The sequence below is a fragment of the Pseudorasbora parva genome, chromosome 9, assembly GCF_024679245.1.
Source record: "Pseudorasbora parva isolate DD20220531a chromosome 9, ASM2467924v1, whole genome shotgun sequence".
NCBI classification, from domain to species: domain Eukaryota; kingdom Metazoa; phylum Chordata; class Actinopteri; order Cypriniformes; family Gobionidae; genus Pseudorasbora; species Pseudorasbora parva.
Window position 1 is genome coordinate 4,839,568 of NC_090180.1, and position 27,645 is coordinate 4,867,212.

At 42.6% G+C, this 27,645-nt stretch overlaps 1 protein-coding gene across 6 annotated transcripts in view; it reads left to right on the forward strand.

Annotated features, from left to right (window-relative positions):
* Positions 1 to 27,645, forward strand: part of amph (amphiphysin) — a 70,120-nt gene that overhangs the window by 25,933 nt on the left and 16,542 nt on the right. For all 6 annotated transcript variants that reach the window (XM_067453571.1, XM_067453570.1, XM_067453574.1 and 3 more), the window contains exons 2-9: positions 4,627 to 4,707; positions 9,581 to 9,635; positions 9,736 to 9,830; positions 17,851 to 17,946; positions 18,121 to 18,228; positions 18,742 to 18,827; positions 23,434 to 23,509; positions 27,166 to 27,248. In XM_067453571.1, coding sequence (XP_067309672.1) covers positions 4,627 to 4,707; positions 9,581 to 9,635; positions 9,736 to 9,830; positions 17,851 to 17,946; positions 18,121 to 18,228; positions 18,742 to 18,827; positions 23,434 to 23,509; positions 27,166 to 27,248 — 680 coding nt within the window. The remainder of the gene's footprint in view (positions 1 to 4,626; positions 4,708 to 9,580; positions 9,636 to 9,735; positions 9,831 to 17,850; positions 17,947 to 18,120; positions 18,229 to 18,741; positions 18,828 to 23,433; positions 23,510 to 27,165; positions 27,249 to 27,645) is intronic.

The window sequence follows — 27,645 nt, forward strand, 5'->3', positions numbered from 1 at the left end:
CGAACTCTGGAGCGGTTCGTTTGTGGTGAGAACGTGATCCGACCTCGAACAGAACCAACTGCCAAAGTACTGAACATTTTTGGACTAAACCAGCTGCCGTAGTTAGCTGCGCTGACATTGTGTGCATGACATTATTACCTGATAGATCGTTGGAAATATTTTCGGGAAGATGAGCATGTCAGTTAAGAATAATTAATGCATGCCTCCGCTTGAAGTGACGAGTGATGCGCGCTCGCCGTCTGCACTGCATCAGAGCGCTGTTTTCATGTCGCATCCGCGCTTCATTATAGAAATGTATTGTTTGCATACTGTGGTGAATACACACAGTGTAGTAGATTATGACCAGAAACAAAACCAGCCCGCGCAGTCGTCTCTCCATAGTGTTATTATAGTTTGCTGGCTTTGCCTCTTCTGTTGGAATTTTTCCACACGTAAATTCTGACCAGTCGAAAGGAAACAGTTTAGGAAACACGCCATGGCCAATGAGTAATGTGGATGTTGTCACGTGCTTGTGTTTTGGTTCGTTTCGGTTTCGTAACTGTTTCGGACCAAAGCAATCAGTGTGGTGTGAAAAGGAACCAAGGAACAATGTATAATTGTTTGCCCTTGGTTCGGACCAACTGAACCGACCTCAAGATCTGAAAGCACCCTTATTCTGCAGAAGCTTTTCTCTTAGCAGTGTGAACAAGAGTCACAGCAGCACCGAGTGAACGCACAGGGGAACGTCATAACATAATTTTAAACACACTTAAATGTATCTAATATGATAAACAGAGCTGCTTTACCTGCCCGGAAAAAGCAGAAGTGCGAGCGCCCGGCGACTGTGTCCCGTCCCGTCATAATAAAAGTCCCAGTACTCGCGAGCCGTGTGTTTCTGTAACAGTCGCTCCAGCGGCCGCGCTCAGCTCCTCGACACTCGGCCCTGCTTTGCTTCACACTACAGTAACGTTAATAACCGCATCCATGAACATGATTTCTGCCCGAGTCCTATTTTCCACCGGCTGTGAGGTGAAGTCCACATGTCCCAAGATGCTGCGCTAACCACTTGGCGTCATCAAACTACGCCTTTGTTTAGAATTGGTGCCCTCCAGTGGACGGAAAGTTGCATAGTGCACCTTTAACTGGGTGTTTTTAAGCATTTTTACATTTTTTACAAGGCAGTAAAAATGTAAACAGTATTATCTGTGAACTGATGTTCTTTTTAGTCAACTTATTTCCGGATCAGTCATCGGTCATCAGAGCTCTGGAAACTCTGGTCACAGACACGACTATATAGCCTACCTCTGATTTCACCAAGCTGATTGCTCACTAAAGACCCCGTCACAAGTTCTTTTGACCTGGGTTCTGTATATCTTAGTAGGGAAGAAGGGATCTAAGTGTTAACCTACTTTTTAATTAGTCTTCCCATTAATGGCATCATTTTGTTAATTCAGTCTGATTCGTGGAGGTGTAATTTGCACGAAAACAAGAGGCGAGATTTATTGCATGAACCAATCGTTTTCAATCATAGCACGATGGAGGCATTGCCTCCTCTCATGTGACTTTCCTTCATTCATTCATTCTCAATCACCCCCCACCAAACCCAGCGCACGCTTTCGGGGTCTGCTTAAACTCAATGGGCTCAGAGGAGGCAGGAGAGACGTGGACACCCGCTTTTTACTTTAGTCACTGGTGTTGCTGCTGGACGTTATAAAAAAGAGCAATCTATACACCTTTTAATGTAATCTTTTGTAATATTTGTGTGGTTTTAATTTTTGTACTATGCATTTTTTCCTATAAATTTTTTTGAGAAGGCACTGCCTCTCTTGCCTCCCTGGAGGAAACTTTACAGCAGAGTTTACAGAGTGTTTGACTCTTTCATTGCCAATATAAGATCTTGACCAAAACTGTATGCACCTCTCGATGGAAATAAATGTTATGATGTTATTTCCATCAGGAGGAGCGTCCGTTTTGGGTCCAGATCTTGAATTGACAATGTACGAGTCCAGGACTCTGTAAAGTCTCCTCCAGCACATGCTAAAGACTTTCTACGAATGTAAGGTCTGGACTCAGAGCAGCCGATTCACGTGTGAAAATGATCCTTCATGCCCCTCATAACCATTCTTTCATAATCTGAGTTGATGAATCTTGACATTGTCATCCTAGAATATGGCCATGATGTGTCTTCCTATATGATTGTTTAAGAAATGAAAAGCTACACACTCCATCAATAAGGGTTGGAAGAACTGTTGCCAAACATAAAAATCACTTCAACTTCAACTTCATTTATTTATAGAGCACTTTCAACACCACAAGTGGAACCAAAGTGCTGTACATGAGGTATACAAGAAAATTTAAAAATAATAGGTGCAAAAACAATACAAACATATGACATACACAACTTACAAAGCATTATCAAAAGCTAAGGAAAACAAATACGTTTTTAGCGCACTCTGAAAACCCCCCAATGATGGACAAGTCTTTAAAGACAGCGGAAGGTTGTTCCAAAGCCTAGGAGCTGCAACAGAGAAAGCCCGGTCACCTTTACATCTTAAACGTGTTCGTGGAACCACAAGAAGCAAGGAAGATAACCACAAGAAGCACTGCAATGATGATCCAACTCTTAAGCATTTGCCTATTTAAATCCAAACAGCGACTTTTTTCCGGGCAGTGTATATGCAATCTGATGCTTACAACAAATGTATTTAAACACTGATGTGAACAATAATTATTATATTCAATATTACTTCATATGAACTTTGTTGCATGTTCAGAGAACTCTGTCAGGTTAGTTGGAACAACGGTCAGGGAATATTGTTAAGCTAACATTTTAAGTAGATTTAAAGTAAATCACATTTCAAAAGAATCATAGACTGAATCCGAAATCGCTCCCTAAACCCTCATTCACTATTCCCTACATTAGTTCACTCTAGTTCACTTAAAGGAGTGAATGAAAACGAGTGAGTGAATTCGGTCAGCCGTTGAGCGTACATCGACTGTACACTCGTTATTGCAGTGCATTGTGGGATTGAATGAGTACACTTAATAACGTCCACTATGATTTCAGACACCACTACAAATGGCTGTCCTCTCTAACAAGGCCCTGTTTGAGGGTATAGGGGGCGATTTCGGATTCAGACAGAATGTAATTGTTTTTTAAAGTGTGGTTATAAAACATTTAAATTCCACTGATACTTTTAAAAAAATAAAGCTTGCCGCTGTTACCTTAAGGAACTAAAAATGATTGCAGATGTTATAATCTAATATCTTAGACTATGATTAACATCAGTTATTAGTCACACCACATGGAGGACACGTTTTAGGTAGCCTGACATCATTTTTACAGGATAGCTCGTCTATAAGGAAACCATCTGGTGTGACTGTACGGGTTGTTGGCGTATCACTATGTGTGTGTTTGCCAAAGCAAAACATCCATTTCCTTTGTAATAGACTATAAAGACTACTGTTGTATTGTTTGCACAGAACCTGCTCACATTATGTCCTTTGGCTGCCATTGAATGCACATAGGATAGTATCTGTGTTAGAGTATTGATTTAAACAGTCAAACGATGTGAATATTCATCAGTTTAAACTTTACATGAAAGATGTATCAAAAATGCCCATCTCTCGTTCTGAGCAAATGCAGTGTTTGAGTAAGAGTTGGCAGCAGTTTTCATGTTAGTCACTATGGGTAGGCAGTGAGCTGGTCATGTGACAGAAGTCTTCTTTTTGGCAGAGAGACTTGACAGACTGGGAAGTGTAATATATGCCGGTCTGCTCAGTCCTTTTTTTGTGTGCATGTCATACTGTCCACCGGGTGTTCAGACACTGTTAGAGGATTCATTCATGGCTCAGCAAAGAATGCTGTGTGAACCGGATGCTGTGCTTCCTCTGTAAATGCTGGCATTTATCACTCATCTTTACTGACCATAAGAAATGCAAACATTTATATGGATAGAATCATTTCTGATGTTCGGGAAAAAAATAATAGCATTTTACTTGGGCTCATCATTAACACTAAAAGATTTTGTCAGATGACTTAAAGAGGTGGTTGCATGCAATTTGACTTTTTTAACTTTAGTTAGTGTGTAATGTCGCTGCTTGAGCATAAACAGTATCTGCAAAGTTACAGCGCTGAAAGTTCAATGCAAACAGAGATATTATCTTTTAAAGTTACGGCAGTTTATTGCCTACAAAAACGGCCGGTTTGGACTACAACGAGCTTCTTCCTGGGTTGGTGACATCATAAACCCTTGCTAGTCTCCGCAGATGTGACTTCTGCCCGTAATGGGAAGGGGCGTGGCGTTTCCGGTAACCTGTGTTTGGCTCTTCAGCCAATAAAAATACAGGAAACTACATTTGGCCTTCTAACCAATCTAAGACCATTGGGTTTTTTGGAGGGATGAACTTCAGAGAAGCAGGAAGCAAACGAGCCGTTCAAAGGACAGTGGAGACAGCGGTGTGGAATAAAGGGAGAATAGAAGAAAAATACAGCGTTTAAAAAAAAAGAAGTATTAAGACATGTTATACTGCGCCCCATAAACACAACCAAGTCTAGAAAAACCCCCAGAACCACTGCTTTAATAATATGCTTCATGTGGTTACATCGTCAAGAATCACAAGACTCCTTGTGCTTTCTGCTTTCAGGTTCTGCAGAAGTTGGGAAAGGCAGATGAGACGAAAGATGAACAGTTTGAGCAGTGTGTGCAGAACTTCAAAAGACAGGAGGTAAGATGTGTGTGATGCTGTTTCCGGCGGGTCTGACGGGTCTATCAATCCAGCAAAGCAAACAGCTAAAGAGTATGGATGTAAAATCATGACGAATAATGTCTTTGAAACAAAAAAGCTTGTTGAGTTACACTCGTTGGAAAAAAGAATGTGTTGCATTTTCAGGGCTTGTATTTTGGGGGATAAAACAAGTATTTAAAATATACTGTCTTTATGTTGTGTCTACATTATTTTGCAGATTTAATGTGAAAGTATTACAATAAAAGCTTTGCAAGAAATTTAAGATTCATTTTAATCACTTTTTTTAATCGATTGACAGCATTAATAAGCACATTTTTTTAATAAGTGCGATCCAACATGCTTTTGTGTTCCAAAGGCGTTATCATTATTTCCCTTCCCTACCTCTCTTGGGCTGGACGCTTTGCTGGATTGATTTTCCCACCAGCAGCAGAGAGCCAGGCTCATTCTGTGTTTATATATCACTTTAAAATGACTGGGGTGGATATTACTGAGGAAATGTCCATTGATATTCTTTATCTTATTATAGTTCTCTGTACTAATAGGATAAAACCTTCGAAGGTGTAGTCATATTTTCTCTTTTGTCTGAAAAGTCTTTGCAGTCTAAACGATTCTCATTAGTTCTGTCATTAAAACACATCAATGCTACAGTAAAGGCACTGACACATTTACAATTCTCACTATTCTCTCTTCTTAAAGGGGCACTTCAGCGCTGGAAAGATGAATCTATATTTAAACTGGGTCATTAATGTAGTAATTTGGTGCTTTCTAGACTGAGAAAAGACAGAAAATTTATTTTTGTCTCATGGGGATGAAAGACTACAATTCCCAGAATGCTTCGCTGCCCTGTGAGGCCATTCCCAAAGCCACCACTACTGGATTACTGTGACTGAGTTAGAGAACAGACACTACAATTAAAAACTGAACGTGTGTGTTCAATATAACGATCGAGTCGCCGCGTGAGTCTCACAGCACTAACTCAGATTAGGAGTCAGATTACATTTATCGTCATTAATGAGCTAATGAGATCTCGTGATGAGAGCTGAGGTAATCGCGACCACATTCGCGGCATACATTCACAACGCATGTTAAGTTTGATGCGTTTTCAGTTCATGCCTTTGGAAGCTTTACTTTGATAGAAATTAATTTGAGAATTTAAAACACTTACATTGCTTAGCATCCGTTTAAATGAATGCCTGCAGCTGTGAGCTGTGCTGTGAGTGTGTAACCCATCCCCATGTGTGGGTTGAAAACATGTGGAAATGGCTCCCTCTGCTGGCTGTAGTCTTTAGCCTCTGGCCAAAAACTCCAAAGATGACGCAAATATCGTCAATTTGCGTCACGGGAGGAATTTGTCCAGAAATAAAATGCATAAATCTTTTGTCTCGGGGGATATGAGGTGGGAAAGCACAATCATTTGATTATACTCCAGGGTTTCTACTGATACAAAGCCATATGCTAATCGCTGAAGATATGTATGGCTAATGCAGTGCTCTCAATATACTATCCTAGTATCGCAATGTAGCATATCAATATCTTTGAGCTATTATAAGCATTTAAAACGATGAATCAAACTTATGGATGAATCAAGAAAGGATGAATCAAACAATGAATCAAACTTTAGTTTAGTTTAAATCGGAGACGCTATTGAATCATCTTAATGCTCTCAAGCTTGTGAGTCACAAGGCATCTCGAAAAACGTCTTTAGGACATCCAATGGGCAAATAAAAATCATCACGATATTCACAATGATGCTTCATTTTATATCGCAACAACTATATCGCAAAAGTACCATAGTCCATTATATACAGCGAGATACATTAGATCGGCCTCTACTTAACTGACACCACTGAAATAGCGCCATATTTAATACCAAATCATTTGGTCTCACATTTGATTAGTTTGATGTTTATATTCGTAGTGTCTGTGAGGGACGTTTAGTTCTAGAAGAAGTGTGTGTTTGCTGAAGAAAAAGCAGCAGTATAATCCCACCCTCTCCACCTGTCCTCACTAATCCTGATTAGACTGCTTTATGCTCCAGTGTGTGGTGCTTCCAGAAACACTCTCTCACCTCTCCTTTAACCCCTTCCTCTCCAGTCTTTTGGGCTCCATCAAAGCGTCTCTGCTCGGTGCTTCCTGTAATCACCGTGTGATGGATGTTTTGTGCAGAGAGATCTACATGAAGAATGAATTGGACCAATATTATATTTGCTTAGTCAGAGTCAATCACTACAGCTGGAGGATACCAGTCACAGCCAAAACCGAACCCACACACCGTATGCTGCCAGTCTGGCTCATAAATCACTCGTTGGAGCCATTAACTGCACTGAGATATTGTGCACATCAGTTATCTGTGTCAGGGCCCGTGAAATACTGTAAATCTGACAGTGGCTGATTGCAATGCCTACACCAGACTGAAAAACACTCCAGACTCAGTGTAATAACCACACACACACACACACACACACACACACACACACACACACACACACACACACACACACACACACACACACACACACACTTACACAAACAAACACACACACACACACACACACACACACACACACACACACACACACACACACACACACACACACACACACACACACACACAGCCCCTGCCCCTAAACCTACCCATCACAGGAAACATTCTGGTTTTTTACTTTCTCAAAAAAACATCATTTAGTATGATTTTAAAGCTATTTGAAATATGAGGACATTTGAAATGTCCTCATAAACCACATGTATAGTGTAATACCAGTGTAATACCCATGTAGTTATACAAATGAATGTCCTCATAAACCACATAAACACACACACAGCCCCTAAACCTACCCAAACATTCTGCATTTTTATTTTCTAAAAAAACTCATCCTGTATGATTTATAAGCCTTTTGAAAAGTGGGGACATGGGTAATGTCCTCATATTTCACCCTCTCCTGTAATACCTGTGTCATACCCATGTCATTATACACATTTGTGCCCTCATATTTCACAAAAACATGCCCACACACACACACACACAGGCGTTCTAATATATGAGACACTCATGTTATCTCTCATCTAAATTGTTCCTTTCATGCTTAATGCTGACATATTTCATTCAGACTGCCTCATCGAAAGGTTCATTATTCAACCATGTTGTGCAGAGAAAGATTATCAGAGCTGATAGAGGTCGGGCTTTTCATTTCAAGTCTCCTCGCAGTATTTTGCTGTCTCAGGATTGCTAAGCCTGGTGTAGAGCGCACAGAATGAAATGACTTCAGTCTGCTGCATTGACTGAGAGCTCATGGAGAGCATGACTTCTGTATGATTTTATGCGATTTTTGTATTTTTATGTGATGCGGTGGTTTCAGCACCATGGACAGCTATTACTCTTCACTAGAAATTGAAGTTATTATATATTCTCCAACATGAAGATAATTTTTCTGTGATTATATTCAACTATTTAAACGGTATATAACACACACAGTTTCTGCCAGTCTCATGTTAATCTTGAGTATCTTTAGAGTAATGTTGATCCTTCATATCTCACAAGAGTCTTTAGTTTATCAGATTTATAAAAGACAGATACACTGAACCGATTCTTTCAGAAAACAGCCGAGCTCGTGGATGCGTGCAGTGGGCGGAGCTAAAGAGAGAGACACACACACACACACACACACACACACACACACACACACACACACACACACACACACACACACACACACACACACACACACACACACACACACACACACACACACACACACACACACTGCCCCTAAACCTACCCATCACAGGAAACATTCTGCATTTTTACTTTATCAAAAAAACTCATCCTGTATGATTTATAAGCGTTTTGAAAAATGGGGACCGCTGGCTGGTCCCCACAATGTAATATAAACAAGGGCACACACACACACACACACACACACACACACACACACACACACACACACACACACACACACACACACACACACACACACACACACACACACACACACACACACACACACACACACACACACACACACAAACACAAACACACACAATCCTGTAACCAAATAAAGCTTATTGATGTGTGTGTGTGTGTGTGTGTGTGTGTGTGTGTGTGTGTGTGTGTGTGTGTGTGTGTGTGTGTGTGTGTGTGTGTGTGTGTTCATCTGCGAGAAGTGCCCATAAAAGCAATTACACCCTTTATGACGTCTTACATGGCCATCCTAAAAAAAAGTTTCCGAAACTTGTTTGAATCCTGAAGGAGTGTATTTGGCACAGAAATACTCCGTCATACGTCCAACTCGTATTTTGAAACTTTGTCCATCTTTAGCATGAGGCAAGGCAAGGCAAGGCAAGTTTATTTGTATAGCACATTTCATACCCAATGGCAATTCAAAGTGCTTTACATAGAAATTAATTAAAACAGTGGTAACAAATGCATGAGAAAAAAAAGAATACCATATGGACGAATAAAGAATTAAAAACAAGCATAGTTAAAACAGTTGTAAAGATATAGTAATTAAAAAAAAAAAAAAAAGAAATAACTCTTCAACAGTGTACATAAGTCCGAATGCAGGAAATAGCATTAGAAAACTCAGCTTTGCAATCACAGGAATACATTTTATTTAAATATATTCAAATAGAATAAAGTTAATTTAAATAATATTTCACAATATTACTGTTTTTATTGTATTTTTCATCAAATAAAGGCACCCTTGGTGATCAAAAGAGACTTCTTTTAAAAAGGCTATTCACTGACAGATCTTAAAATGTAAAACGTCACTAAATGAAAGTCAGTGTAATGTTGTCAATATCTCCGTGTGGTTTAATATCTGATGATGAACTTCTTTTGTGTTCTGATCCATAGTTTGAGGGCTCTAGGCTACAGAGGGAGATGAAGGCCTACATAGCAGCTGTGAAAGGTGAACCACTGCAAAATACACACATACAGGTACAAGTGCACACACACACACACACACCTGCTGCACACTGAAGCTGTTTGTCTTTTTGTCATGATTGCAGGGATGCAGCAAGCTTCTATGAACCTGACAGAGTCCTTACATGAAGTATATGAGCCTGACTGGCACGGCAAGGATGATGTCATGACCATTGGAAAGGTATGGCATTACATTACAGAACATTGTCAAAATTACAGGCAAGAATGTTTTGTAAGGAAAATATTAAAGTAGATGAGAGCCATCAGACAAACGGCCTGTGGGAAATGCATGTCACAGGACATTAAAAGAGCTGCTAAAGATCAAGGATGGGTGTTGATTTCTGTTCACAGTTTTATATGCTCAAGAAGTGCTGTGAAAGTGGGTGAAAATTAAATTCCTGTCCTCTGGTAACCTGAGCATTATGTTCATTTAAAGATCGAAAAATCAGTCTCACCAACTCTAGAACATTCTTATCTGTTCTGGTGAGATTTGGGGTTTAAGAACAGAGGTTTTGGCAGTCTCTCACACGAGCTGAGGGATTTGTACTCCGTACCTGAGCCAGAGCTGAAATGCTGCACCTTTTAGAGAAAATGGGGTCAAGTCACTGAGCCGTTAAGGTCTACTGTGCAGCCGATGCACATGCATTTCACAGACAATTTATAAGATAGATTCAGAAGAGGTCATCTTAAACCTCGGGCTGTTTAAATTCCCATAAAGATCATTTAATAGCTGGCATTAATGCATGTAGGTATGTAGAACTGTTATTCAGAGAAAAGAATGAGTGTTATGGTCTTTTTGCTATTAGAGAAATTGAAGAATATGTTTTTTTAAATATTGTATATATATATATATATATATATATACATATATATATATACACACACATAATATTAATAATAATTTTGCATTATAATTGTTATATATATATATATATATATATATATATATATATATATATATATATATATATATATATATATATATATATATATATATTGTGACGGGGTGAAGAAGTACACGACACAGGAGGGCAGGTGAATTTCCCCGAAGGGTGGATTTATTGAACAAAGTGAAAGTGAAAGTGCGTTGAGTGCGGTGCTCCGTGCTCGGTGTGGTCTCTTCTTGCGTCCTCGGTGCTCGCGGTGATCTGGATCCGTGCTCAGAGTGAGTGCTGGCCGTCACACGCTGCTCTCTGGAGGGAGAATGGAGACAACAGTTAGCCGAGTCTTCTGGAGACATCTCTCACCTCTTTGGGCGGCGGGCAGGCTTATAAAGCCGCCCGCTGATGAGTTGCAGCTGTGACGGCTCAGCCTGTGATGAGCGGGTGCAGGTGTTCCCGCCTTGTTTCCAGGGCGACGCTGATGAGCGCTCGGGACACTTGTCACACTCCCCCCCCCTAAGCGACGTCCTGGTCCTGCGGAGAAGTGGGGAAACTGGGGGGGGTTGGGGAGTGGAGCCTGACAGACCTGCGAAAGCTGACCACATCCGGGAAAGACCATCGGCGTTGGCGTTGGCCGTCCCGGCACGATGTTGGACGGTGAAGTTGAAGTCCTGGAGCGCCAGGAACCACCGCGTCACCCTGGCATTCGTCTCCTTGGCCCGGGCCATCCATTGTAGTGGTGCGTGGTCAGTGGTCAGGGTGAAGTGGCGGCCCAGGAGGTAATACCGGAGCTCCAGGACTGCCCACTTGACGGCCAACGCCTCCCGTTCCACGGTTGCGTAGCGCTGTTCTGCTGGGGTCAGCTTTCGGCTAATGTAGATCACCGGGTGTTCCTCGCCGTCGGTGACCTGGGAGAGGACGGCTCCCAACCCGGTGTCGGAGGCGTCCGTTTGCAGCAGGAAGGGGCTATTGAAGTCGGGCGCTCGTAGGACCGGTGCCGAGGTGAGGGCCGACTTGATGCGGTGGAAGGCCGCCTCCGCCTCGGTGCTCCACTGGGTCTTCTCTGGCTGCCCCTTCCTGGTCAGGTCTGTCAGGGGAGAGGCTAAGGAGGAGAAGTCAGGGATAAAGCACCGATAGTAACCCGCCAACCCCAAAAAGGCTCGTACCTGCGTCTTCGTGGCGGGACGGGGAGCGGAGAGAATCGCCGAGACCTTCTTTTCCTGGGGTCGGATCAGGCCCCGTCCCACCTGGTAGCCGAGGTACTTGGCCTCCGCGAGTCCTAGGTGGCATTTCCGGGGGTTGGCGGTCAGCCCAGCCCGACGTAACTCCGACAGCACCTTCCGCAGCCGGTCCAGGTGGTCCTCCCAGGTCTCGGAGTGTACCACCACGTCATCCAAGTAGGCCGCCGCGTAGGCTTGGTGGGGTCGGAGCAGGATGTCCATGAGCCGCTGGAAGGTGGCGGGTGCTCCGTGCAGGCCGAAAGGGAGGACGCGGTATTGCCAGTGGCCGCTCGGAGTGGAGAAGGCTGTCTTTGGCTTGGCCTGAGCGGAGAGGGGTACCTGCCAATACCCTTTCGTGAGGTCGAGGGTGGAGATGTACCGCGCCCTCCCCAGGCGGTCCAGCAGCTCATCTACGCGGGGCATGGGATAGCCGTCAAACTCCGAGACCTCGTTGAGCCGACGGAAGTCGTTGCAGAAGCGGAAGGTGCCATCGGGCTTTGGGACCATCACAATCGGGCTGGACCACGGGCTGCGTGATGGTTCGATGACCCCTAACCTCAACATCTCCTGTACCTCTGCCTCAATGGCGTGTCGCCGAGCCTCCGGAACACGGTAGGGCCGCTGCCGAACGACGACTCCTGGGGCCGTCCGGACGTCGTGCTCCAGGACGTGAGTCCGCCCGGGGCGAGGGGAGAACACCGCAGAAAACTGACTGACCAGGTGTTGCAGCTCCGACTTTTGGGCCGCCGACAGTTGGGGGTCCATGTCTACCATCACAGGTGGGGAGTCCGTGAACGCGGAGAGCTGGGGCCCGGTCCCGACCCAGCGCTTCAGGAGGTTGATGTGGTACAGCTGGTCGGCTCTCCTCTTCCCAGGCTGCCGGACCCGGTAGGTGGCGGGCCCGACCTTCTCGGCGACCGTGAAGGGACCCTGCCAGGTGGCCAAGAATTTACAGGCGGCGGTCGGGACCAGGACCAAGACATGGTCCCCGCGCTGGAACTCTCTGGGTTGGGCGGCCCGGTCGTAGTGCCTCCGTTGGGCCTGCTGGGCTTTGGCCAGGTGCTCCCGGACAATGGGCATCACGCGGTCGATCCTGTCGCGCATCTGCCGCACGTGTTCGATCGTGGAACGGTGTACCCCCGGTTGTTGCTCCCAGGCCTCCTTGGCCACGTCGAGCAGTCCGCGGGGTTGCCGGCCGAAGAGGAGCTCAAACGGGGTGAAGCCGGTGGACGCTTGGGGGACTTCCCGGATGCCAAAGAGGACGTAGGGCAGCATCTTGTCCCAGTCCCGCGGGTCTTCGGCGGCCACCCGCCGCAGCATCTGCTTGAGCGTCTGGTTGAACCGCTCGACGAGGCCGTCGGTCTGGGGGTGGTACACCGTTGTGCGGAGCTGTTGGACCTTCAGGAGCCTGCAGAGATCTGCCATCATCCGGGACATGAACGGGGTGCCCTGGTCAGTCAGAATCTGGGCGGGGATGCCCACCCGGCTACACAGAAGGAAGAGCTCCTGGGCGATGGCCTTGGTGGTGGCTTTCCGGAGGGGAATGGCCTCTGGGTAGCGGGTGGCATAGTCCACGATGACGAGGATGTGTTCGAACCCCCGGGCGGACTTCGGCAGCGGTCCCACCAGATCCATTCCGATTCGCTCGAAGGGCACCTCTATGATGGGCAGCGGAATCAGCGGGCTGGGGGGAGGAACTCGTGGCGATGTCCGCTGGCAGGTGGGGCAGGCTTGGCAGAAGCGCTTCACCTCGGCCTCCAGGCCGGGCCAGTGGAAGCGATCTCGGATCCGTTGGATGGTGTTCTGAGCCCCGAGGTGGCCTGCCATGGGGTGTGCGTGGGCGATCTCCATCACTGCCTCGGTCTTGCTGCGGGGCACGACGAGCAGGTTTTTTTCCTCCCCCCTTCGCTGAGCGACACAGTAGAGCAGGCCTTGTTCAATTCTGAAGTGGGGCGTAGGGTGCGGCGCGGGCTGTAGGTCCTTCCCCTCCGCGACCCGTACCTGAGCCCAGCAGTGCTTCAGACGGTCGTCCTCGTGCTGCTCGCGGGCGAACGCCCCGGCCCCCGAGACCTGCTGGAAGAGATCATAGAATAGGTTAGCAGCTTGGGGGGTGGACTCACCGTCTCGGGGGCTGTCCGAAGCCAGCAGCACAGGACGCCGTCTGGGTCTCCGCGCGGTCCGGCGCTTTGGGCGGCTCCCGGGCTGGCTGACAGGCTGAGTGGCGGCGGTGAGGAGACGGTCGAACCCCGGCCAGTCCCTTCCGAGCAACACGGGGACCGGCAGATCCTTGACGATCCCGACTTCGATGGCCCAGGTGCCCGGGGCGGCCTCGATGGACACGCGACGTGCGGGGACTTCTCGGGTATCGCCGTGCACACACACAATGGGGACGGAGGTCTTCGAATCTCCTCGCGGCGGCAGGATTGCCGCCTGTACGAGGCTGATGGCGCTGCCGGAGTCCAGGAGAGCCAGGAAGGGACGGCCGTTAATCTTCACCTCCGCCCGCGGCGCGTTCTCTGTGTGCACGGCGCAGCCTGCCAGCCATGCTCGTCCAGGGGATCGCGGGGCTTCGGTGGGCATGGGCTCGTCCGGAGGCCCGGGAACCGCCGGCCTGCCTACTGGTCGCGAGGTACCCTCCGGCGTGCGTCGCTCCTGGACCACCCTTCGGGGAAAAGGCGACGCTCGCTCCCCGACCTCCCGGTGGAAGGTGGCATCCGCCAGCTCAATAGCCTCGACCAGCTCATCCTTGGTGGTGGGCTTCCGCATCCCCACGGCTTGACGGAGGTGGCGCGGGAGCGCGCGCAGGAGGCGGTCAATGACGACGCGCTCCGCTACCTGGATGGCGGTGGAACCCTCGGCCAGCAACCAGTGTTGTGCCAGACGGGAGAGATCCGCGGCTTGGAGTCTGGGCGGGCGCCGTGGGTCATAGGACCAGTCATGGAAGAGTTGTGCAGCGCTGATCGCGGATAGCCCGACACGGCCCAGGATCTCTTTCTTTAGCACCGCATACGAAGTGCTTTGCGCAGGGGGAAGCGCGAAGTACGCCCGCTGCGCATCCCCGGTCAACAGCGGGGCGACGATGCGAGCCCACTCATCCTCTGGCCACGCCTCGCGGGTAGCGATGGTCTCAAACATCTCCAGGTATATGGCGACATCGTCGTGCTCGGTCATCCGTGGCATGAGTTGGGTTGCTTGGGCGCGAGGGTCAGGCAGCGGAGCGCGTTGGGCCGCGGCCGCCCGCAGTGTGAGCAGCTCCCGCTCGGTAGTGTCTTGTCGAGAGGCCATATGCTCCATAATTTGCTGCTGGCGGATGCTCACCTCGGTGAGGTGTTTCAACAGTTCGTCCATCGTTGCAGGGAGGAGCGCCACCTGGGGAAACAGAGGGAAAAAACCAATAAGTGTGGGGAAAAAATAAATCCAGGGAAAAAGTCTCGGGGAAACGGGAACCACTCCACGTGAACCTGATGTCGGTACTTCTTCACACTCTTGCCCGCATTCTCCACCAGTGTGACGGGGTGAAGAAGTACACGACACAGGAGGGCAGGTGAATTTCCCCGAAGGGTGGATTTATTGAACAAAGTGAAAGTGAAAGTGCGTTGAGTGCGGTGCTCCGTGCTCGGTGTGGTCTCTTCTTGCGTCCTCGGTGCTCGCGGTGATCTGGATCCGTGCTCAGAGTGAGTGCTGGCCGTCACACGCTGCTCTCTGGAGGGAGAATGGAGACAACAGTTAGCCGAGTCTTCTGGAGACATCTCTCACCTCTTTGGGCGGCGGGCAGGCTTATAAAGCCGCCCGCTGATGAGTTGCAGCTGTGACGGCTCAGCCTGTGATGAGCGGGTGCAGGTGTTCCCGCCTTGTTTCCAGGGCGACGCTGATGAGCGCTCGGGACACTTGTCACAATATATATATATATATATATATATATATATATATATATATATATATATATATATATATATATATATATATATATAATACTTTAAATAATAATAATAATTTATTTTTATTGTGTTATATATCTGATTTTATTTTAGGATTATGTACATATATTGTGAAATATAATTTTTTTGAGGAAACAGAATTCATATATATACATTTTGTATTATTATAATTAATACTAATATTAAAAATAAAATATTTAATTGTATTTTAGAATCACAAGCATAATGCAGTTTTCCGCATATCAGTATTGCATTTTGGCATTTTGTTTTTATATTCACTCCTTTTTGTTTTATACTGGCGAGGAAATAATTGACAAACTGATGGTTCATAAAACCAGACGAAAAAAAAATCTAACCATGGCATCTGTCCTCCTGCACACAGATGATGTGGCTGGAGAGAGGGAGTTATTAATAGTGGATAATATGACATATGTCATTTTGTAGTATGGAGTGGGGCTGTGACTCTGTCCTCCGAAAATTTACATTTCATTTACCCGAGGACGCTCATTTCTGTTTACTCACACCTCACCGACGGGAGCGCAGTGCAGTCACGATCTGATTCGCTTCCTCTGTGAATGAGTAAGAGCATAATTAGATTTTAATTTCCCTGCTGCTGAATCATAAATTCAACACCTAAACTCATGGGTTTGTGATACAGGAACAGCATGTTAAATTTAAAACGGGCTAAGCACAGGGTTCCTACAGATTTCTAAGTTATATTCAAGTCTTTTTAAGACCATTTATATAATAAATTAATAACTATTTCACGTCCCTACCAGCAAAGAAAAACACATTTTATCGCTCTTCTCCTTTGCTTGTTGCTTGAGGTGTGTGTAGTGTTGCAGTCAATGGCTGTGGTGCTGTAGCGCATTGTCTTCATTTACTGAAGGCGTCACATGCTCACGGTATTTCTCAGTTACTGGTTCCGCCACTCTTTATTTATTCAACGTTATTTAATCAAAATAATCATTGTTGACAAATGAAACGTTTGAGGAAAAATATAATACGGAGAAGTTACATACCCTGTAAAAAATAAAAACGGAAAATGTACTGATCATTTTCCTGCAACTTTACGGAAATTTCTGTTAACCCTTAAAACATAATCTAATGCAGTGTGTTATAATCAAAAAAACAGGTAAAACACCTGTAAAAAAACATTACGGAAAATTCCTTCATATTTATACAGTAGGCCTACACTGTGCCCTATTTTTATGGATTTTTTTTTACAAAATTCAATACTTTCCAAGTCGTTTTAAGGTATTATTTCCAAATGAATAAGTTCAATGCTTTTAAGGCTTTTTAAAGGGTTAGTTCATCCAAAAATGGCATTTCTTTCATTAATGACTCGCCCTAATGTCGTTCCACACCCGTAAGACCTCCGTTCATCTTCAGACACAGTTTAAGATATTTTATATTTAGTCCGAGAGCGTATGCAAGTGTATGCACACTATACTGTCCATGTCCAGAAAGGGGAATAAAAACATCATCACAGTAGTCCATATGAACATCAGTGGGTTCATTAGAATCTCTTGAAGCATCAAAAATACATTTTGGTCCAAAAATAACAAAAACTACGACTTTATTCAGCATTGTCTTCTCTTCCACGTTTGTTTTCAAACCTCAAATAAATTCAAACGGTTATGAATCAGCGTATTGATTCGTGATTCGGATCGCCAATGTCACGTGATTTCAGCAGTTCGCCAGTTTGACACTCGATCCGAATCATGATTCATAACCGTTTGAATCTTTATTTTAGGAACGCAGAAGAGAAGACAATGCTTATTTTTGGACCAAAATGTATTTTTGATGCTTCAAGAGATTCTAATGAACCCACTGATGTCTCATATGGACTACTCTGATGATGTTTTTATTCCCTTTCTGGACATGGACAGTATAGTGTGCATACACTTGCATACGCTCTCGGACTAAATCTAAAATATCTTAATCTGTGTTCTAAAAATGAACGGAGGTCTTACAGGTGTGGAACGACATGAGGTTAGTCATTAATGAAAGAAATTTCATTTTTGGGTGAACGAACCCTTTAAGACCCCTCGGGAGCCCTGTATACAGTAGATGCTCTCATCCAGCGCTCTGTTAAATCTCTGGTGCTTGTCAAACGCTGTGGGTTAATCTGGCTGATGGCTGTGCTGTCTCCTCTGCAGAACTGTGATGCTCTGTGGGAGGACTTCCATCAGAAGCTGGTCGACTCTACCATCAACACACTCGAAACATATTTGACTCAGTTCCCAGATCTCAAGGTGCCGATGTCATTTTACGCATGCTGAATTGGTTTGAAATCATGTTTTATTCATATTTTCATGAGCAATATTGTTTAAGCTGATGCATGTGCCAGCACAGTGCTGGAAATAAATGCGAAACACATTCATCTGAAGGGTAACCATAGTAACCTCAAGTGTTTTCCTTCCCTCCAGATGCGTGTCGCAAAGAGAAGCAGGAAATTAATTGACTATGACAGTGCAAGACACCATCTTGAGACCCTGCAGACTTCAACCATGAGGAATGAGAAGAAGATATCGAAAGTATGTCAGTCTTCATGGCCTTTGAAACGTTCTGAATACAATTGCACTGCAAAAAATCCTATTCTTACTTAGTATTTTTGTCTTGCTTCTAAAAAAATCTTACATTAAGAAACATTTACTAGACAAGTACAAATGATTGCCTTGTTTTGGGGAAAAATAACGCAAAATTAATAATCTGCCAATGGGGTAAACAAAATAATGTTGATTTCTGTTTGAATTAAGATTATTTTGCTTACCTCATTGGCAGATTATTTTGCTTATTTTAAGCACAAACTCTTAATTTTGAGTTATTTTTTCCCAAAACAAGACAATCATTTGTACTTGTCTAGTAAATGTTTCTTAATGTAAGAAATTTTAGATATTTTGACTTGTAACAAGACAAAAATACTGAGTAAGAAAAGCTTTTTTGCGGTGTGTCATTGCTGAATTTTTTACAATACATTTTGTAAATAATGTATACTGTGATCCGAGCTATTGCTTAAACATATATGCCATATCTCTGTGTACATTTAGGCAGAGGAAGACTTGAAAAAGGCCCAAAGGGTTTTTGATGATCTCAATGTTGGCCTGCAGGATGAGCTGCCCACTCTCTGGGATAGGTGAGACATTTTAAGACTGACTGCTACTGCAATCGGAGTTTAATATTTGCACTTTTTTAATATTACATGAAGAGCACTCCTGATTTTTTTTCTTGATGGTTTATTGTTTCATTTCTATAAAAGGGATAGTTCACACAGAAATGAAAATACTGTCATCATTTCCCGTTCATCTTCGGGAAATGAACCCAAATGAAGATCTTTTTAATTAAATTTTAGAGCTTTCTATCGCTCCATTGACAGCCTGTGCAACTACCTCTGTGACGCTTTAAAAAGTTCATAGAGATCGTAAAACTAATCCATATGAATATTGACCGATATAATATATATATATATATATTGTATCTATTTTTAACTTGTCTTTATATTGCTGCCGTTTTTACACCGTGGGTCTGAGGAAAACAGAATATCAAACCTAATACAATTGACAATAAAGTTGAAGTTGAATTGAGCGGTTTTCTGAAGAGAAGCGAGAGATTGAATTTAGGCTTTTGTTCACATATAAACATTGATCAGTGAGTAAACAGAAGCTCAACCGAACCTGCTTGATGCAATAGAACAAAACCTCACTGGTTTTTGAGGAAGCTCAAACGTGCTATGTAACAGATAAGAACAAACCTCATTGGTTGTTGAGGAAGCTCAAACGTGCTATGTAACAGATAAGAACAAACCTCATCGGTTCTTGCACGTCAAGCAAACATGCTAGAGCTGCCTGCCATATCTGGGGTGTATTCCAGAAAGCAAGGTTAACTTACCGTCACATTTACCCTAAACTCTCAGTTAATTAACCCAAACCTTGCTTACTTGGGGTATGTTGGTTCCAAAAACGGGTCCAGGAGTAAGTTCAGACAACTCAGAGCAGGTTCCCAGTTAACACTCAAGACATTCTCAACTGAGCCATGGAAACAGACGCTAAGAAGAAGCGCGCCACCTTCTTCTTTTGTTTAATGCCGATTTGTATAACCTACTTAGTGCATATCGCCACCTATTGGTGATTATGCAATATTTGTTCAGTGTCTTTGTTTAATATGTAATCTTATTCACTGAGAATAAGAATTATATTGTTTGTTTGATGCTAATTAATTGAATGCACATCCATGTGTGAGGTGACAATAAAAAATAAATAATAATAGTTGAATTACATTAACATTTAGGGCCCTATTTTAACGATCTGAAACGCAAATGTCAAAGCGCGAAGCGCAAGTAACTTTGTGGGCGGGTCTCGGCGCTGTTGCTATTTTCCCGGCAGGATAAATGGCATCTAAAATGGGTTGGTCTGAAGTAGCTTCATTATTCATAGGTGTGGTTTGGGCGTAACGTGAATAAACCAATCAGAGCGTCATCCAACATTCCCTTTAAAAGCAGCTGCGCAAGTTCCATTATGGATTGCTATTATTATGGCGTATTTACCAGGCGCACGCCAGGAGCGGTTCACAGCCGAGGAGACTGATGTTCTTGTAAGAGCAGTGAAAGACAGAGAAGTTGAAACCAGTTTGTCAGATGTCCTTATATACATTTATGTCTTGCCACTATTGGGCAAACAGGTCTGATCCTTAATTACTACAATTAGCCTGAATAATTTGTAAGCTAGATTTATGCCTATTTTTTCACATCTTCGTGGCACACCACAATGATTTCCGTCATCTCATGTGTTAATATATTTTTTTTTTTTTATGATTTATGATTTGCAAAAATAACTGTTGCATCTGTGTAGATTACATGAGCAAAGTGTATGCGCGTTGTGCACGCTATACATTATGGTCAAGCATGCGCCCTTAAAATAGCATAATGAACAACGCGCAACGCGCATTTGTTTAATGGAACAGCAAAATAGCACCAGGGATTGTTTGCGCCGGAACATGCCTCCTTTTTTTGCGCTGAACCGCTCAGGGAGCGCAAGTTCATTCACTAGTTTAGTGACGTGCTTCTGTGGAGGGAAAAGTGCGCTTTGCGCGGGTGCAAAATAGGAATGACACATGCGTTGGTGTACAAAGTCAATTGCGCTGGGTGCAAGATAGGGCCCATAATATTTTATACGTTTAATATATAATATTGTATATTATATAACTGAAACCAATTTGGTTATATTAATAAGCACATTAATTATTTTAAACACATCTGAATACCTCTTAAGCAAACGAACCCTGAAACATAACCTACTCCGGAGCAGGATATGTTCAGAGTAAGTTACCATGGTTACTTACATAGCCTGAAAGTTACCTCCGAACCAAAAGTTGAGGTTATCCGCTACCTTACTCTTAAACATACCCGGTTATGTCACATAACCTGCTTTCTGGAATACCCCTCCTGATGTGTGAGTTGATCAATGTTTATGTGTGAATAAAAGCCTAAATTCAATCTGTTTATCACATAAAGTGATCGTGTCTCTTCAGAAAATTTGGACTATACCGCTCAATTCATATGGATTCGTTTTTACGATCTATTAATGAACTTTTTGAGGCATCAAAATGGTAGTTGTGTAGCTGTCAACAGAGGGAAAGAAAGCTCTCAGATTTCATTAAAACTTATTTTTTGATCCAAAGATGAACGAAGGTCTGACAGGTTTGGATTGACATGAGGGTGAGGAATTAATAACAGAATTTTCAGTTTTGGCTGAACTATCCGTTTAATAAATATTTGATGTGATGAAACAGCCAGATTAAAGATTGTATGGATTCATTACAGACGGGCCTCGTCCACAAGGAGACGTGTTTAGCTGTATCTGTAAAAATGTTGTATTATATCAGCGTTTCGTCCAGATGGATCTGGCATTTTTGGAGCCTAAAACTAGTGTTATTTAAAAAAACAAGTCTCAGAGTGGGTAATAGCTGGAAAAAATTGGATAGGGAAAGCTTTGGCCTTGTGTGAACGTGGCCTTAAAGAGCTAAAATTGTGTCATTGTTAAAGTTAGACATTTTTCTGTGAGTCACATTTTGACCCTTTGTTCACATTCAACACTAACTGGTGTACAAAATTATATGCAAGACTAGCTCAATAAATAGCCATCAATCTCTTACATAACTGAAGCCTGTATAATGCCCAGTATAATTATTGTACTCTCAGACGGGTGGCTGTAATATTTACAGCCTGGTGCCCTGACAATACAAGGCTCTGGCCGATAATATTGATTTCATTTGACCAAAGGACTTCCTGGAATGCACATTCACATCCCAGTTTTCTAGATTTGTCCATTAGTTGCACAGCATGCTAGCTGTGAACATTCATGTCACCGCAGTGGCTACATGCAGTAGAAGAGGTAAGGTCACTTTTAAAGAGAATTGAATATGCTGCAGAAGAAATCAGGGATATATTTGTAAAAATGCAATGCATGCGGATTGAATACTATTTGTCTTGTTGCAAAAAAAAAATAGCTTTTTGTGATATAAAGCAATTCATTTGCTGGCTGGAGTTATTATTTGCTGCTGGATGTTAAAAGAAATTCTGTGGCTATATATATATATGTGTGTGTTGTGTTGGTGTATATTTTTTATTGTTGATTATGTGTGTTGGTTATGGACAACAATCATGTCGATAATTGCAGGATGGATAATGATAGATGAGGTGACCTGTCATTAATAACTGGTTTACACAACAGGAGTCACCTTCTTTTTCACAAAGATGAGAAAATTTAGAATTAGTCATCCGTTTATTTAGAGCACAAATGGATTGTTGTAACTGTATATGCATTGATTTACTCTATTTATGACAGAGAAAATATGAATAGCTGTGCTGTGCTAAGCAATATGTGGTGTTGCAGGAATATGTGTCGGGGATAGTTCACCCAAAAATGAAATTTGATATCATTTACTCACCCTCGTGTCATTCCAAACCTGTTTGACTATCTGTATAATGAAAGTATTACTTTCTGAGGAACACCTTTTTTTTTCTTCATACAATGAAAGTGAATATTATTTTGGACCCCACTGACTTTCAATATATGGAAAAAAAACATTTGAAAATTGAGTAAGTAATACAGGTTTGGAAATAAATAATGACAGAATTTTGGGTGTACAATCCCTTTAAATAATGTGGTTAGTATTTTGAGTGTTGTCGAAGGCAGGAATTATGATTATGTGTGTGTGTCTTGTGGTCATCTGTATGTTGTGGTCAGCAGTTTGAGCGGGGAGGGTCTGTCTGTTCACTGAAGCCACAGCCTGGTTACATAATTCATCCAATCGGCCGCTTCCTCTGCACCAGGCCCTCCAGCCACGCTCATTTCAGCTCGAGCCAGAAAGAAAGATGCCAGAGATACATTTAAAACGGTTGCAGACATCAAAAAATGGCTGTTTTATTTTAGGTTTGTACTATGTAGAGTTTTAGGGTTCTTATCGATGTACTGTAGAAGCATGGACGGATGCATTTTAACTTAAAGGGGTGACTTGCAGATATGATTTCCCCATAATAACTCTTTATTTTGCTTAAAATCCATATTCTTTGAGTGAGAAAATATACCATTATTTTGTCAAGAACTTTTCAAATGTCTGAACTCTACTGATCACTAGTGTCCATCTGTTTCCTCGTTAAATGTTGTCCAGATGCGTCTTCCGCATATTGTGCACTTGTTGGAGACCGGAGCCTGATTATTATTCCTCTCCTTTCCTCTTTGCAGTCGTGTTGGGTTCTATGTGAGCACCTTCAAGAACGTCTCCGGCCTGGAAGCTCGATTCCACAGGGAGATCTCTTTTGTGAGTTGGTTTCATTTCTAAAGCTCCAGAGAAGCTGCTAAACATGGCGTTTCTCCGAGATGTCACAAACAATAATAACTGGGCGCTCAGGAAACACAAAGCAAATGTTCCTTGTGAGTCATACTTGTTTCCAGACACATAGTGAGTAAGCCGTGATTGACGTGCTGGAAACATTTCCTGCTTCTTGAGGGTTTTAGAGCAGTTGCTTCTGTGATTTCAAGAGTGGCTTATGACAAAATTCACAATTGTACATAGTGAGAGTAGGAGCTTTGTTTCTGAACCATGCAGTCAGTCAAAGAAAAGCTCTCATGCCTCGTCTCAATCTCGTTTTGAATTCAAGCTGCCAGTTCTGCTGCAGCTATATTACTCATGAAAGATGAATATCTTTGTGTGTGTGTGTGTGTGTGTGTGTATCTGTTTTCTGAATCACACACACTGATGAACCATTGAGGGATATTTATAGGACTATTTAATGTTTTAACAATGCAGTGCATCTGCAACAGATTGTGTAAATGTGGGAAACGCCATGCCTGTCCTACATAAACTAACAAATACCTCTAAAATATCCTACCATTTAGACACATGTAGGAATGTTGCTCATCATGCTCAATAGGACTGTTTAAACGTAATGTTTTTGTGCAGGTTATTATGCTACTAAAACAACAGTAATAGAGTACGGCGGTTAATATGACAACATTTAATTCACTAAGGTCATTTTCGTCAATTCTAGTTTTCTAGACTTTCTTCATGTAGTGTGTTTTACGGTGTGGACTTTGATCTTAACCCCTTTAAACTTATTTTTTATTATTCTGAGGTTAGGTAAAGTAAGTCGAGTCTGGCGTAAATTATAAGCATTTTAAAGGGTTAGTTCACCCCAAAATTAAAATGATCCCACAATTTACTCATCCTCAAGTCATCCTAGGGACATGATATTCTTCTTTCAGATGAAAACAATCAGAGTTATATTTAAAAAGTCCTGGCTAATCCATGCATTATAATGGCAGTGAACTGTTGCCTCGTTAATGAAGTGAATAAAAGTGCATCTATCCATCATATAACTGCTCCACACGGCTCCCGGGGGTTAATAAAGGCCTTCTGAAGCGAAGTGGTGCGTTTGTGTTAGAAAAATATTCATATTTAAAACTTTACAGACTAAAATAACTAACTTCCGGCGAAAACCCGTAAACAATTCGAAATCCTCTGGCGTTTCTCTTTAAAAAATCTAGTTTTAGACTCTAATTCATGACCGGTGTTTTGTTTCGCTCTATCCTCTGCGCTTCTGCATTCGTCAATATGCATGCGTCCGGTCAGGGGTTACTCTTTCACCGTAAATCGATGTGTACAGAAATCCACCAGAAGTTATTTCAGGCTATACAATTTTAAATATGGAATTTTAAATATAGCATTTATTAACACCCTGGAGCCGTGTGGAGCAGTTATATGATGTAAAGATGAACTTTTATGATGTATAGATGAACTTTTATGATGTAAAGATGAACTTTTATGATGTATAGATGCACTTTTATTATGTAAAGATGAACTTTAATGATGTAAAGATGAAATTTTATGATGTAAAGATACACTTTTATAGACTTCATAAACAAGGCAACAATTCACTGCCATTATAAAGCCAGGACTTTTTTTAAAATATAACTAATTGTATTCATCTGAAAGAAGAATGTCATATACACATACTTGATGGTGAGTAAATCTTGGGCTAATTTTAATTTTTGGGTGAACTTTACCTTTAAACAACTTACAATTTGGTCAGAAGACTTCTCTGTGCTATGTTCTTGTACAAAGTCTTGTTCAAACGCGATAAATCAAGCCTCGGTAGGCAGTGTTTGTAATCAATTGAATTGATTTTAATTGGTTTCTTTTCTTTTTCTAATAAACAAATGTAAAAGCTAATAAAACGTCATAATTAAAGTATAAAATGCAATAATCACGCGCTGAGTCAGAGGTCTAGTCAGCTCTGGGCTTCAAGGTGTCGGGGACTGACGTATCAGTATCCAGAATCATCTCATCAGTCTTTATACTCCTGTTGTTTCCCACCGGTTCTAACCTTCTTGATTGATGCAAGTTGTAACTTAAATTTCCAAGATCCTTCTCAAGGCCTCGCAGGTGCAAGCTGGACACCTCTTCATGTCCTTGACCTCCAGTAAACTTGAACTGATTTACTTTTTAAGGTAGTAGAACCACAGTTCCGTATCCTTGAGCACACACACATAAACACACACACGTCTGCTGCTTCCTCTAATGGGTAGGCGCGCACACACACACACACATGTTGGTCTATGTGGTTTACAGGGACTCTCCATAGGCGTAATGGTTTTTATACCGTACAAACCGTATTGTCTATCCCCTTACTCTGCCCCTACCCCTAAACCTACCCATCACAGGAAACATTCTGCATTTTTACTTTTTCAAAAAAACATAATTTAGTATGTTTTTAAGGCCATTTGAATTATGAGGACATTTGATATGTCCTCATAAACCACATTTATAGTGTAATACCAGTGTAATACCCATGTAGTTATACAAATTTGTGTCCTCATAAACCACATAAACAGGCTCACACACACACACACACACACACACACACACACACACACACACACACTCACACACACACACATAGTGTTTCCATGTTTTATGGGGACTTTCCATAGGCGTAATGGTTTTTATCCCGTACAAACCGTATTTTCTATCCCCCAACTCTGCCCCTAAACCTACCCATCACAGGAAACATTCTGCATTTTTACTTCTTAAAAAAAACTCCTTCTGTGCGATTCATAAGATGTTTTCCTCATGGGGACCTAAAAATGTCCCCACAAGGACAAGGATTTCGGATATTGCATCTTTGTGGGGGCATTTTGTCCCCATAACGTAGGGATTACCAGCGCACGCACGCACGCACGCACGCACGCACGCACACACACACACACACACACACACACAACTAACAATAATTGTACATCTCTGCCAATGCCGTATAAGGCATTTCTTTAAGATTAAAATAACAACATTGTATGCAATGTATTAGATTTAATACATTGGCCAAATTTGTGTAACAAAAAGGCATCTATAATAAACAAGGAGGCAGTGTAATTGCATCTCCTTGATATTAAGCAACTAGTCTTATAGACATTAATAAGTGCTGATATTTGCCTCTTTAGATCCACTGGACATTTTATCTGTCAGTCTGGGCTCACTGTGTTTTCGTAGGGAACTCTGCCTGGTATATAGTGTTTATTATTAGACACAGCGTGTGGCCGTCAGTGGGCACCAGTGCATTGTTAAAGACTTTTATCGCCAGAAGGGGTGTACAGTGCAGCTCGGCACAAAAGCTTCTGCAAAGGTCTGCTATGTTTGTGTCCGTGTTATCAGCACATTAATGCAGGTTAATGCATCGCTTTATGCTCTACGGTTACTTTTATTGAAAGAGTAAAAAGCATTTCTTTCACATTTAGAAAATCACTTTATGACAATTTCACTTTATGAAATCATTTGCTCATTAAGTGTTTATGATGGCGATTATTAATTATTATTATTATTAATGTTTTGATTTTTAACCTGAATGGACAAAGTATTACAAAGTCATTTGTAAAAAGTATTTGTTTCCATGTCTTTCTTTCTCTATATTTTGGCTCTAGCTCTGTCATAAGCTGTATGAAGTGATGAATAAACTCGCTGAGCAGCACGCCGATAAAATGTTCACAATTCAAGGAGCACCCAGGTAAGGAATACATTTCAACCTCCCTGCACAGAATGTTCTTATTCAATGATTGAACTGGATGTTTCTACATAAGAGACAAAGGCTGAAGAGTTTTATATGTGTTACCACCTTGAAAGATGACACACACAAAAAAACAAGATTCTTGTCATAATGGCTTTCAATATTTGTACTCATTTATACGGTTTGGCTCTGTTTGTGTTTTTCCTGTTACAGAGCGAAACGGTAAGTGGAATAGCATAGACTATTGTGTAGGCCTTGTAGATTTACTTCCTCTTAAATGTTCTTAGTTTAGTAAGGAAAATAATTGCTTTAGTGAAAGAACACTTTTGAGTAAGTACATGTGGTCCTGTGCACAAAATAGATTTGTAGTGCAGAGTAACCCCATAGTTCAACAGCA